Source organism: Suncus etruscus, chromosome 10 (genome assembly GCF_024139225.1).
Source record: "Suncus etruscus isolate mSunEtr1 chromosome 10, mSunEtr1.pri.cur, whole genome shotgun sequence".
Classification (NCBI taxonomy): domain Eukaryota; kingdom Metazoa; phylum Chordata; class Mammalia; order Eulipotyphla; family Soricidae; genus Suncus; species Suncus etruscus.
Window position 1 is genome coordinate 52,172,014 of NC_064857.1, and position 14,111 is coordinate 52,186,124.

Here is a 14,111-nt window from a genome sequence, read left to right on the forward strand (position 1 = left end):
GAAGAGAGAGAGGAGAGGAGAGGAGAGAGAGAGAGAGAGAGAGAGAGAGAGAGAGAGAGAGAGAGAGAGAGAGAGAGAGAGAGAGAGAAGAGAACAAACTAACAAACTACTGAGTTCATCAAGGCTTTTATTCAGCTATGAAAAGGCCCGGACTTCCCAATTGCCTGAAAGCCCCAGGTAAGCTTCCCGGGGCTTGGGAGGGCAGCTGTGGGGAGACACTCTATTGTCACTCCCTGCAGTGCACAACGTCTGCCCAGACTCTGTCCACCATGGGGAGGGGGGAGGCAACTGGGGGGCGATGCTCAGGGAAGATCAGTGGCAATAAATAGAAATAAATAGAAAGGAAGTAGGGGCGGGTGCTTCACACACAGACCCTCAAGGCAATGGGGGAGGGCCAGTAAAGTGCATTGGGGACACAGGGGTGCCAATCTAGATTCACTCAGAGCCGTGGGCACCGTGGGCACATGCGGTGTCAAGGAGGTGAGGATGAGGGGTTCAGGGGACAGATCAAAAGCGGCTGGGCCAGGGTGGGAGGGAGGGACTACCCTGGACAGCAGGTCCCCTGGGACTGCACGTGCGCGCGTGCGCGCGCGCATACACACGCGCGCACACACACACATACACACACACACACAATCAGAGGTCAGACACATACTTGGTAGTCACACAAGCACATACTCAGGGATCATCACACATACTTGGCATCAGATACAATTGGGTTGTACACACTCAGGAGTCATGCAAACACATTAAGGGATTGAGCACATACATACTTGAGGTCACATACACTTGGGCTGCTGCACACGTGTGCTCCTACGGGGCTGCAGACACTCGGGGTGGCACATGCACACACACTCAGGCTCAGACAGCCGTCAGGAAGGGGAAGAAGAAGAAGTCGAAGGCGAACTTGAGGGCGCCATGAGCCACACTGCGCCAGTCCCGCTCCACCTTGACATGGCGTCTGGCAGGCGCCAGCTGGGCCATGCAGTTGAGGCAGCGCAGTGCCTTGAGCTCAAAGACGGGCCACTTGCTGCCCAGGCGGCCCTCGAGCACGGTGCTGAACTCCAGCAGGCTCCCGTGGCGCAGCTGCAGCAGCGCCTCCCGGAACTCGCTACTGGCGCGAAGCACGATGTCCTTGGTCACGTCGTCGTCCTCAGGACCGCCGCTGCCGCCACCCAGAGGCATGCCCACGGTGAGCTCAAACTTGTAGCGGTCAAAGCGTTTGAGGTGGCATGGGCGCTTGGCCAGCTGCTGCAGGCGACACAGCTCCTCGGGGACTGTGGCAGTGCCAGGGTCAGGCGTGCAGGTGGGATAGGGCTCGCCGTACAAGCAGCGCAGCCAGTCACCCAGCGCCGAGGGCAGCAGATCGATGGCTGCCGCGGCGCTGTTGTCGATGTCGGTCACTCGCACGTACTTGAAGCGGCCTGTCCAGGTGACGCGGTGGCCCTCCAGGTGGCTGCAGAGAATCTGTGTGCGGGCCATGTTGGTCTCCTTCCAGGCGCGTGGGCCGCACAGGGCGCTGTACTGCGGCCAGCTCAGCGTGGAGTTGTACACCTGCATGCCCTCGGAACGGTACACGTAGACCCAGCAGAAGAGCACCACTGCCGAGAGCCATACCAGGATGAGCTTGACCAGGGAGCTCCGCGACACCGACTGCAGCAGGCCCAGCACCGACACGCCGCCGGCCTTGGTCCAGCGGCGCAGAAGCAGCGGCACGCTGCAGGCCAGGAGGGTGACGGCGATCTTGGTGAGTCCCAGGGTCACGAACCAGCGCGCCAGCTGCACGACACCCAGCAGCACCAGGCAGCCTGTCAGCACCGGGAGGGCGAAGAGGAAGAGGAAGTAGCCGAGGGAGGCACGGACCAGGCCCAGTGCGGTGGCTTCCAGCAGCAGGACCACAGCCAGCTCACACCACATGAAGCATACCAGATACGGCACCAGGTAGCAGTAGGTGCCCTTGAAGTTCCGGAGTTGGGCCATGCGGAAGAAGAGGAAGAGCAGGTAGGCGTAAAGCAAGCAGGGCAGGCTGGCGTTGAGGACCACAGCGTCGCCCACGGGCAGCGTGAAGAAGGTCTGGCCCAAAAGCTTCAGTGGCGGCCAGTCCACAGGCAGCCTGGGCAGGAGGGACAGCAGACCGGCTGCCACCTCCGTGAGCAGGGCACGCCGGGTGTAGGGCTCGGCCGAGACGCCCAGGCTCATGTAGCTGGTGATGGTGAAGAAGATGGAGAGTGTGGCCAGCTCGGAGCAGGGGATCCAGTCCTTGCTGGCCACGGGGAAGGAGAAGATGACAAAGAAGACAGAGAGCAAGAAGTGCAAGTAGGGCTCCAGGTGGTTCCAGCTGAAGTTGCCCTCGGCCTGTTCCACATCGAGCTGTGGCTCGAAGCGCAGCAGCAGCCCCGTGAGGGAGCGGAAGCTCTCCCAGGCCTTGCTGTCCTGGAAGACCTTGAGCGTGCAGATGACCATGGAGATGAAGGACAAGTAAAAAACCACCAGGGGCACTAGGAAGGCGAAGAAGTCGATGGTGAGGTTGCTGATGATGAAGAAGAAGATCAGGGCATTGATGTGGTGCGTGGGGGCGATGGTGGACAGCCAGTGCATGCCAGCACGAGACGCCATGTCGATCAGGTACTCCTTCACCTCCATGATGGCGTGCAGTGGGTACTTCATCACCTGGGGGTGACATCCACAACCTCACACCCGCCCATGCCATGGTGGCCCAACAGGTGCCCCGTGGGGTCTGGCAAAGCAATCACGTGTCCCTCGCCCCCTGTTGCAGGCGGCAGCCTCTGCCGCAGTTGTGCTGCCCTGGATTCCCACTCCAAACTCTGCAGGGACTCCTCCACTCTGCACTCCAACCCCCTCCCTGAATTCTGCATGATCCCCACTCTGTACTCTCACATCCCCAAACTCTCCATGGCCCCACTCTGTACGCCAATCCCCAAACACAAACTGTGCAGTGGCCCCAATCTGTACCCATACCACCCCCTCCAGCTCTCTAACCTTCTGGCGCAGTGGCAGCTCCTCTGGGCCCCTCCCCGCCAGCTCATCGTCCTCATCGTCATCTCCATCTGGTAGGTTCAGGTTGGGGGGGACGATGCCTTTCGCGTACTTCTTGGTGAGCTCTACAAAGTCGTCCGGCGCCAGGTGGCTCTTGGCTGAGCAGGGACAGAGGGATGGGATCAACCAGACCCACACAGGGACAGGTGATGGGGTCAGACCAGGGATGGGGTCACCCAGATCACATCCATGGAGAAGGGAGAGGTTACCTAGACTACACAAGTAGTCTACACGAGTAGGACTACACTACAGGCACAGAGGTTGGGGCCAACCCAGACCACACACAAGGACAGGGGTGGGATCACCTGGACCACACAAAGGGACTGTCCCCGCCTGGGGGCTGCACTCACATTCACTGCTCACCAAGCGCTCTAGCACCCGTCTCTGCTTCAGCAGGAACTTGGGAACAGGGCCTGGTTGCACCCCTCCATCTGTAGGAGACAGAGGAGAGCAGGCGTCAGGGCAAAGGTCCATCCCCCTGTGCCAACCCATATGCAGGAGGACCTGATGCCCGGGACAGGAGGGCCCTGCCTGGACAGTCTCGTGGAGGTGCAGCCAGATGACAGCGAGTGCCCCAGGTATGAACAAGGTGCTCTGGTCTGCAGGTGTCCCCCAGCACCTCAGGGACTCTCCCCCTGCCCGCCAGACGCCAGAGGAGAGTGTGCAGGGTGGGGCAATAGGGAGGCAAGAGGACCAGCCTGAGCCCTGGCTCAGGTGACAGTGCCAGGTGCTTGGTGAAATAGTGTTAAGAATTTCAAACTGGGCCCGGAGAGATAGCACAGTGGCGTTTGCCTTGCAAGCAGTGATCCAGGACCAAAGGTGGTTGGTTCGAATCCCAGTGTCCCATATGGTCCCCCGTGCCTGCCAGGAGCTATTTCTGAGCAGACAGCCAGGAGTAACCCCTGAGCAACGCCAGGTGTGGCCCAAAAACCAAAAAAAAAAAAAAAAGAATTTCAAACTACAAGTGTATCTTGCAGAAAAGTTCTAATATTTTTTTGAAAAGTTCTAATATTTATGCTCACAGAAGTCTAGGTAAAAATGTTGTGATATGTATAAGATATGGAAAAGGCTGATATTTTAACTGTGTACACTTCAACTTTATTGCTTTGGGTTATATTAGAGTTCCCACCTTTGGTAGAGAACAGAAAAACAAAAGCTAACCTTTCTCAATTTTTTTGTTGTTCCTTAACAAGGAAGGGGGAAATGTTCCCCTCCCCCCCATTCCATATACTACTATCACCTGGCCAATCAGACCCACACACAGGGTCTGAGGTTGGTGATTAAGGGGTTGGCTGGGGGAGGGGAGAGAGGTGAGAGGCAGACGCAGCTAGGATGGATGGAGGGCAGCTGACGGAGGCTGCTTACTACTGCTTAACTTAGAAGCCATGTGGAGAAATGCAATAGTGGACAGGGCCGTGAAATAAAGCTGAATAACTTCAGAGACTTCAACCGACTGCCTGTGGATCACTTCGAGGCCATTACCCTGTAACCTACAGACCCGCTGGCCTAAGAGGCTACCCGCGCTGGGCCGAGAAAAGCCTCACCCCCCAACACTAGGACTCTATGTATTATATTTATTTTTATTTTTTAAATTTTTTTCCTTTTTGGGCCAAACCTGATGATACTTAGGGGTTACTCCTGGCTATGCGCTCAGAAATCGCTCATGGCTTGGGGGACCATATGAGACGCCAAGGGATCGAACCACAGTCTGTCCTAGGTTAGCACATGCTAGGCAAACGCCCTACCTCTTGTGCCACCTCTCCAGCCCCTTTTTTAAACAATAGTCAGGCTCCTGTCCCAGACTACCAAAGGGACAAGAGTCTCTGAGGTGCTAGTAGGGGCAGGAGGAGCTGGGGAATCCTGAGTGAGAGTAGGGGTCCCGACAGGCTGAACCCACACTATGGAGGAGGCATCTGCCCATCACTGACTCACTCGTTGTCCCCATCACTGACCTCATAACTGACTCCCCCAGCTGCTCCCCCCACTGACCTCCTGGCTGTCTCCCCCATTAGCCCCCAAGGTGTCCCCCATCTCTGCCCCTACCCTGCTCATTGACATGGCCCACGTTCTCCAGCAGCTCTGACACGGTCACCTGCTTCTTCTTCTTGGGGTTCAGCTTCCAGTACATGACCAGGGCAGCTTTTCTCACAGCGCGCTCCAGGTCGGTCTCCGAGGACAGCTGTCTCACCAGCTCCTCGTTCTCAGAGGTGATGCCTGTGGGAGGGGCTGTCAGTCCTGCCATGCCCCTGGGCCCTCTCAGCCCACCAGAGCAGGAGGGCATTCAGCCTGTTCAAAAGTGCTACCCCAGCCCACATCCTCCTCCAGCGTCCCCTGGGGAGGGGCTGCGAGTCAGAGGCCACTATTTCTGAGACCCCAGGCACAAGGGCATGACCCAAGAAGGATTGGATTGGAGGAGGCAGAGCTGGGTCTTTCCAGCTCCTGTACAAGGTGCAGAGGCACAGAAAGCAGAGGTGGTGAGAAAAGAGGGCTGAGGCCTGGCCTGACACCTACTGCCCTCTGGGGCTCTCATTACAGGGGACAGGATGGGGGGATTGCAAGGCATATATGATGGGAGGGCACGGGTGTGAGTTGGCACATATTAGGGGAAGGCACTGTCATGAATTGGCACACGATGGAGGGGGCACAGGTGTGAACTGGCAAGTGTGCAGGGACAGTGGCACATGAAGGCAAGGGCACAGGTACGGATGGAACAGGATGGAACTGGCATGTGCAGGGGATGGCACAAGCTTGGACTGGCACGTGTGTGGGGGCAGTACAGGTGTGAGTATGCATGTGTGTATGGGGGGAGTTCTGCAGGGGATTTTGCAGGAGCAGATCTCCTAGTGTAAACTTGGCTCAAAGTCGAGAAGAGGACCCCCCCGAACTTTGGGCCTAGGGTTCAGAGAGGAGGGAGGGAACAGTGACCCTCCCCATGGGGACCTGAGCTCGACTCAGCTCTCTGGGGCTTGAGGCTGGGCTGGAGCCAGTGCCCTGTTCCCAGAAGCAGCTGTCAGCATATGGGGAAGAAGGTGGGGGTTCCAGAGCACACCAAACCTTGCCAGCAGTGAGTGGCTCCAGTGTGCCCTGTCCCTGCCAGGCCTCCCCAGCACCCACTGCTGGTCTGAGCAGACACCATGGGTCCCCTAGTTCCAAGCTGCTTCCACTGCTGTGCCCAAAGTCCCCTTGGAGTGCTGGAAGGGTCCTGGCTCTGGGGACCCCGTCTGCAGCCCACCCGGCCCCTCACCTCTCCTGTCAGCCAGACAGCGGCGCAGCAGCTTCACAGCCTCACGCCGGCCTTGCTTGGCAGCCAGCAAGAGCCAGTCAACGGCCGAGCAGTTGTTGAGCTCCTCGTCTGCTAGCCCTGCCAGCCGCAGGTAATGCTTCCCCACCTGTGAGCAATAGCGACAGCCTCCTCACCAGAGCTTCTGGAAGATTCTCCGACCCTTGCACCCACGGATGAGGTGTGGAGGACAGGAGAGGAGAGGAGAGAAAGAGAACACAGATACACAGCATGCACACTCCCCGCGAGTAGCATTGTAGTCTCAGGTCTCAGTCAGGAGCCCCTGACCCCACAGACCCCTGGAGCCTCACCTCCGTCTGCGCCTTGGGGTCTCCAGCCTTAGCCTTCTCCAGGACTTCTTCAAATGGAGGGTCCCCAGCACCCCTAGCAGCCCCTTCACCTAGGGAGGGCAAATGAGATAAACAGGTGGGCCCTGCCTGACAGAGTGAGGGCCTGAGGAAAGCTCTAGAAAGTTCCTGCCAGCCTGGGCCAGTCTCCAGGGGCTGCAGTCACTTGGGAGGCCCCAAGTGGAAGCCCCTCCTCTGCATAGAGAACCGGGGCCCTCCTTTGCTATCTTTACCCTTCTGCACAGTAGTTGGGCATGCACCCAAGGAGGGCACAAGGAGTCCTGCTCCTCACCCCCAGCACATTCGGAACCCCCAAGCCCTTGGTTTCACTAGAAGGGTCCCACCTCAGTCTAGAATTTGCTACCCTCAGCTCAGCCAATAATATCTCTGCCGCCTCCTCACAGCTCTTCCGAGGTCTGGGCAGACCCTGTTCCACAGTTGCCACAGAGTTTGGAAGTTCTGCCTGCCCCTGTAGCTACACACCCGCCTGCCCCCAACATCTGTCTTGCATGACTGCTCAGCGCCAGGAGCCTCCAGGCAGGAGGGGCACAACAATCTCTCCCGTGGGGAGACTTCCTAACAGTTCCCGGTTCGTGGGTGGACGGGGAAGGAGCTGTCCTCCTCCTGCTGGGGCCCCAGCACCCCTATCTCATAAGCAGGCTCGCCCCTCAGCACAGACAGAGCTGGACAGGCCTCGTGCCAGCCTGCAGGTAGGGGCCTCTCTGTCTGCCACCTAAGGACCCTACAGGGCCAGCATGGCAGACCCGCCCTCACCGGACCCCCAGGTCTCCAGGGCACTGTGAGAGATGCCTCCTCGACCCTGTCCCTATCCCTCGGCCTGCCCAGGGTGTCACAACACCATGGAGTGACAAGGAGATGTGGGTTTTGCGTCTCTAAGTGAGTCATATAGGTACTGTGCTTGCCCTGGGAGCAAGAGAACATCCGGGAGAACATCCGGGGCTCGCAAATTCCAGCCAGACCAGTTGACCCCCCCACTGGAGGCCACACTGCCCTGCCCCATCACCCTTGGAGGACACCAGCGCCTCAGGAACAGCAGCTGTATGGAAGGATGGACAGATAGACAAGTGCTCAGGAGTGTGGGGGGCCCCCTCCCAACAGTGCCTTCCTGTACATGGGCAGGAGCAGGGCACTGACCCAGAGGCTGGGAGCAACCGGTGGTGAGCCTGAGGGTGCAGGACACAGGGAGATACACAGACTGTGCCAAGTGTGACTGTGAGTGTCTACTGAGTGTGTATCCAGTGAGTGTGGTGGGTGCATATGTGCTGAGCCCTACACTCCCCTGGAAACTGCTCCCAGCTCTGGGCTCCCAAAGCCAGATCCTGGGGAGAGCGGTCTATGGGGCACCCCACCCCCACCCCTCCGCACACTGGGTTCTCACCTGCTCTTTCCGCCCGTTCCTGGCTCTGGGCTTGAGGCCTCTGGGGCATGGCAGGGACAGATCCAGGTCCAGCCTGGGGTCCAGGGGCTGGAGGCACCCCCGTCTTCTCCTCCTCCATCGAAGCTGTGGCGTTGAGTCGTGAGCGGGGCTGCCGCTGTGTCATGGGTAGAGGGGGGTGCTGGAGGGAGGAGGGGCTCGGAGTCGGGGCGCTGGTGTCCATCCTGCAAGAAGACACTGGTAAGCCCCACCCCCTGGCTCCAGCTCGGTGGGGGTACCTCCAATTCAGAAGATGTGCTTGGGGCCCTTGGGACTTTTGAGTGAAAGGGCCCACGCATGCTTCAAGCAAACTGCCATAAGTAGTGGACATGGCACATGCCTTTGTGGTCCCCAGATCTCCTAAACAGGCTGGGAGGCCCCAGGCCTTCAGGAGATTAAAGACACCCCCCCCCCCCAACTTCCAGTTACTGTTGAGCTGTGGGGGGAACCCAGGCAGACTCTTCCTCAGTTTACAAAAGAACACAGGTTGGGGCATAGAGCAGGAAGAAGCAGGGAACCGGAGGGCTCCCAGACTGAGGCCCCACCCAGGCCATGCCCCCAGTGCCTCAGTTTCCCTCACCAATACCCACACCAGGGTAAGATGAGGCCAGAGCCCAGCCAGTGCTGAATGCCCATATCCGAGCTCCCAGCCTGGCAGGAAAGGGTGGTCTCCAGAGAGCTAGAGGGGTACCCAGGGATCCAGAACATCTGCACCCCCCAGCCCCACCCTGTCCTGGCCAACCAGGCCCTGAACCTACAGGACAACCCAGGTTCCATGTGGACACTCCTCTGGGATTGCCCCATCTCCACACAATGCTTTCCAGACTTAGTGTCTCAGCCCAGAAGGCCTGCTTCAGGCCAATTTAGGGTTCAGCCCCACCTCTGAGGTCCCCCTCTCTCTCCCTGGAGGGGTGTCCTGTGTCCCCTCTCCCAGGACCTTCTGGGAAGCCTGGATAGACCTGATCCTGGACTATGGAGCATAATGTCACCCCAGATGCAATCTGGCTGGTGAGCTGACCAGACTCCTGGTGCAAACTGGGGGCACTCCTCCTGGGTAGTGATCTGAAGAGCACTGTGCAAACTGGAGCAGCCAAACATGGGGTGTTGTGCTAAGTGCAGGCAGAGTCCGTGGGAGCTGCCTCAGGGCTGGCCTAACTTCCCCTGGTTCTCAGGTTCCCTGAGACTTTAGGGTCTCTGGGCAGAGGCCAAGGTCTCCTGGATGAAAGGGGATGTGAAAATGGTTCATCACTGTGTGGGGGCCCCCAAGGGAGGACCCCACATCTTGGGGTAGAGTCACCCTGACTGTCTCTCCTTTGGCAGCTTATCCCTCCTGTGACCTGGGGCCCCAGAGTTAGAGGTGCTATGTCTCCTTGGGTGGCCAAACACACCATGCACTCAGGGCAGCCAGATGCTGACCGTGAACCCAAGCACCTGAACCCAAGCAAGCCCCCCAGACCCTGCCGGGGTCCAACAGCAAAGGCCAGCCTCTGGTGACCCCAGCCCTTCCCAGGAGCATCCCAAGGAGCAGAGCCGTGCAAAGCCTGCATTCTTTCCACATGAGTACCAGCATATTTTTATCCTGTGAAAACACAAAAGGCCAGCAGCCAGCAGCCAGGCGGAGGGGCTGCCCAGGACGGGCCAGAAGTCTGTACTGTCCCACCAGGAAACCCTGTCACTGCCACGCAATGTTTATATTTATAGTTGGGAGCACCGTGATCTTCCAGATACCAAGACATGAGCCCTGCAGTCAGCAGGGAGGACGGTGGGTTCAGCTCATCTCTCTCATCTCTCAGTTTTAAGAAGATGATACTGAGAGAAAACGTCACCCTAAACGCCCACCTGTGGCTGAGCTCTAGGGAGGTGGGGGTGCCACCACATCTGCCATAAACGAGCCCTCAGAGGCCCCCTCCCAGGTGCTTATTTCTGTGCCCAGTGCTAAAGGCCAGACCTGGAGACATTCCAGTCCACCAATGTCAGGGTGACAGGGAAGAGGGGAAATTCTGCTGCCAAGGGCTGGGGGAGGGGGGGCAGAGACAGGTGAGTACCTTCCCAATAAGTACTGAGTGCCAGGGGTAAGGCACCCCAGCAGGACTCCAAAGTTCAGGAACTACTGTGAGAGGGGGTGCACAGAGCTTGGGGAAGTGGCAGGACTGGGGTGTAGGTCTTTGGGCTGAGCAGCCTTGAACCAAGTGGGGATGGGGGGGGGGGGATGGCTGAGAGGTTCCCTGTTCCCACAGGGGAATGTCTCAGAGGAGTGAGACAACAGCAGCTTCGAGAGGTGACCTGGGCCACAGGGAAGTTAGAGCTGGCAGCAGGTAAGGAGCAGAACAGTGGCCATATGAGCATATAAGCATGGGGACCCAGGACAGGCAGTGCAGCAAGGTTTGGGGTCAGTAGGGTTGACAGGGGTTCCTCAAACTCCATAACTGGATGTGGAGGGGAGTCTGAGGTGGGGTGAGGAGCAGTGTTCATCGGGACCCCTCCTGTGCCTCCCACGTGGGTGGGGTTCAGTCCCTGTGTTCTGCATGGGGAAGCGGAGGAGGAGCCATGGCTGAGGCCCTCCAGAAGGCTTCCTGGAGCCCCTGAGTCTGGCTTGCTCTTCGGGTAGGGCAGTGCTTTTCAATTATTTTCTGTCATGCCTCCCTAGAGAACATTTTTGTGCCCCCCCCCATGCGACTGTAAATAGTATCTTTATTAAAAAAAAACTTTAGGGGCCAGAGAAATAGCATGGAGGTAAGGTGTTTGCCTTTCATGCCAAAGGTCAATAGTTGGAATCCCGACATCCCATATGGTCCCCTGAGCCTGCCAGGAGTGATTTCTGAGCATAGAGCCAGGAGGAACCCCTGACCACTGCCAGGTGTGACCCAAAAAAAAAAAAAACAAAAACAAAAGCAAACAAAAAAAAAACTTTAACCAGCAAAACAAAAATATATAAAATAATTTGAGCTGATTTTTTAATCAGAGGCGATGTCTGCATTAATGGCTACAACGAGCACGTTTTGCAATGCATGGCTTTTCGAAGCAGGGTTTGAAGCAGGACACAGCAACTCTCAGCTCCAGAGACATACAGAGACATAAACACGGGGCTTAGCTTGTTATGACAGTGTTTGCCGAGGTCAAATGCGCCCCCTTTACAGAGCCTCTACTATTTGAGAAGCACTGAAGTAGGGACCCCATCAACAGGCTGCCAGCAGTTTGGTCATTTGTAGTCAAGCCGAGTCACAGCAGTCAGCATCCATTCCAGCCTGGGATTCCCAAGCTAGGAGAAGGTGCGGCTTGCTCCAGGGCACCAAGGGGGAAGGTGGTGCCAGGCTAGTTTGCCCCCCAGGCTCTGCCCCAGTAGGAAGGGGTGATGCTCCTGCACCTGGAAACAGGTACCCAGGGCACCCCAAACCCCAGGACCCTTTTTTTTTTTTACTCATACATCAGGATTTATTTCTATATTCACTGTAACCCATTTTACAATACCCAGGATACTGGAAGAAAAACCCCAAATACTAAATGATAGTAAAAAAAGTCCCAGGACTCTTTTGGAGGTAAACAGTACTGGATCCCGTGTTAGTGTCATGGGCCCAGACAGTGGGGGGCAGAGGAGACCACAGGGAGCCAGGCAGGTGGTGAGCACCGCAGCCGGAGCATTAGCTCCCCCCCTCCAGTCCCAGCATGGGGCTCCCCTGAACCCCATAGGACTGAGTCTGGATTACTTCCCGACTCTGTGGGACTGAGCCCCAGCACTGCCTCTGATCCCAGACCCCAAGGAACTGAGTCTCGATCACCCCCCGACCCAGTGGGACTGAGCCCCAGCACTCCCTCTGATCCCAGACCCCAAGGAACTGAGTCCCCATCACTCCCAAGACTTCACTCGGGCAGATCGTGGACGGGGCGACCCCCCAAGGCCTGAGCAACCCCGCGGGGGGGGGGGGCAGCGAACTTTCGGGAAACTCGAGTTGGGAAACTGAGTCCCGGGACGTCCGCCACCGGGCCCCAGCCCCCCAAAAGAGTACTCACTGGTCCGCGGGGTAGGCCGCACGCGGAGCAGCACAACCTCCGAATTCGACGCGGCCGACGCGGAGCGGCCGGATTGAAGAGGGGACGAGAGGCGACGAGATTTTGCCCGGGCAAGGGGGCGGGACTAAGGCGGGACTAACAGCCCGCTAACCATTCACGATGCTCCTTGGGGGAATGCGACGCCAGATCGTCGCGCTGACTGGTCGCCACGCCTGTCAGTCTTCCTGCTCTTCCGCCAATCACGGCGCGCCTCGCTGCCAGTGCGCCGCAGCCAGGCCCAAGGCATCTGGGAGGGAGGCGGGTCTGACACGCCCACAGCAAAAGTTGCCGAGCGGACTCGGCGGAGTTCGGCTCTACGCTGAGATGGCCACGCCCCCCGATAGTCAGGACACGCCCCCTCTCGGTCTGGCCCCGCCCCTGCGCTGCCCTCTGCTCTTAGGTGGCTGAGGCCTGGCCCTGTGGATGGTGAGCCGGGCTGGGCACTGCAAAATGTTTTTGGTTTTGTTTTTGTTTTGTTTTGTTACCTTTTTCTTTTTTTCCCTTTCATCTTCTAAATGGATATTTATAACATCTAGACGGAATTTCTCTTTTATGTTTGTCTTTTTTTGTTTTGTTTGTTTTGTTTTTTGTTTTTTCTTTTCTTCTCCCATATCTTTTCTTTTCTTTTTTTCTTTTTTAGCTTTTGGCTTTTGGGTCACACCCTGGCAGGCTCGGGGGACCATATGGGATGCCGGAATTAGAACCACTGTGTCCTTTTGCATGCAAAGCAAGCACCCTAAAAAAAAAAAAAAAAAAAAAAAAAAAGCACACCTAAAAAAAAAAAAAGGCACCTATCACCATGCTATCTCTCCGGCCCCTTGATCAGCTTCATGATTGGAGGGAGGGGAAAATGATGGTACAGGAGCTGGAGAAATAGCATGGAGGTAGAGTGTTTGCCTTGCACTCAGAGGGACGATGGTTCTAATCCCAGCATCCCATATGGTCCCCCGAGCCTGCCAGGAGCAATTTCTGAGCGTAGAGCCAGGAGTAACCCCTGAGTGCTACTGAGTGTGACAGAAAACCAAAAAAAAAAAGAAGGAAGGAAGGAAGGAAGGAAGGAAGGAAGGAAGGAAGGAAGGAAGGAAGGAAGGAAGGAAAAGAAAAATTGATAGTAACAAGACCAGACGATCGTATGATCATTTGGTGGAAATAAAAAAATGATCAGACTTGATCACTAAACCCAAAGTCAACAACAACAGAATCACTATCCAATCTACAACAAGCTGTACAAGTGGGGAACAGTTTCATAGCATTACGAGGGGTAAAGAAGGGGGATATGGGATGCATACTGGGAACAGGGGTGGAGGGAGGACAACACTGGTGGTGGGAATGCCCCTCATTCATTGTCACTATGTGCCTTATATATTACTGTGAAAGATTTGTAATTTACTTTGGCCACAATAAAAATTAAAAATTAAAAATAGCTAGGGCCAGCTTTTGCTCAGGCGAGGGCCTAAGGGCATCTTCAGAGATTGCAAATAGTAAGTACCGGTGGAGCGAGTTTCTGAGTTGGGCAGGAAACTTTCCATTTCACAGCTGAAGCAGAGTAGGCAGGTAGGTTCACCAGCAAGAAGGAAATCCAGACTTGGGACAGCCCCGGGATGTAGATGAACAGAGGAGCATGTCCAGCACAAGAAAAAGAGAGGGAAGGAGAGAAAGACAGAGACAAGGAGTCAGAGTCAGAGAGAGAAGAGAAGGGAGGAAGGGAAGAAGGAGGGAGAAAGAAGGAAAAAAATTGAGACTCACATATTACATGCTGCACAAAATCACACAGAACTCTCTCTCCCTGTAATAGCCCGCATCCAGAAAATTTCCATCATAGAAAGAATGAAAGGACTGTTGACATTTGGGGGTTCTATGCTGACTTTCTGAGGTAGGGAGTTAGTTCAGAAGCCTGGGATTCCTGCTTTGCATGCAAGAACCCAGCTTTGATCCTGGGAAATAC

General features: G+C 56.5%; 1 protein-coding gene across 1 annotated transcript; it reads right to left on the reverse strand.

The window, feature by feature from the left end:
• Positions 1–157: 157 nt before the first annotated feature.
• On the reverse strand, positions 158–12,230 carry WFS1 (wolframin ER transmembrane glycoprotein). Its single transcript, XM_049782543.1, has 8 exons — positions 12,128–12,230; positions 8,084–8,304; positions 6,649–6,737; positions 6,302–6,446; positions 5,101–5,271; positions 3,408–3,488; positions 3,001–3,155; positions 158–2,670 (listed from the first exon to the last, which is right to left on the reverse strand). Exons 2-8 carry the CDS (start codon positions 8,301–8,303, stop codon positions 862–864), a joined length of 2,670 nt encoding a protein of 889 aa, XP_049638500.1. The 5' UTR covers position 8,304; positions 12,128–12,230; the 3' UTR covers positions 158–861.
• Positions 12,231–14,111: the final 1,881 nt, after the last annotated feature.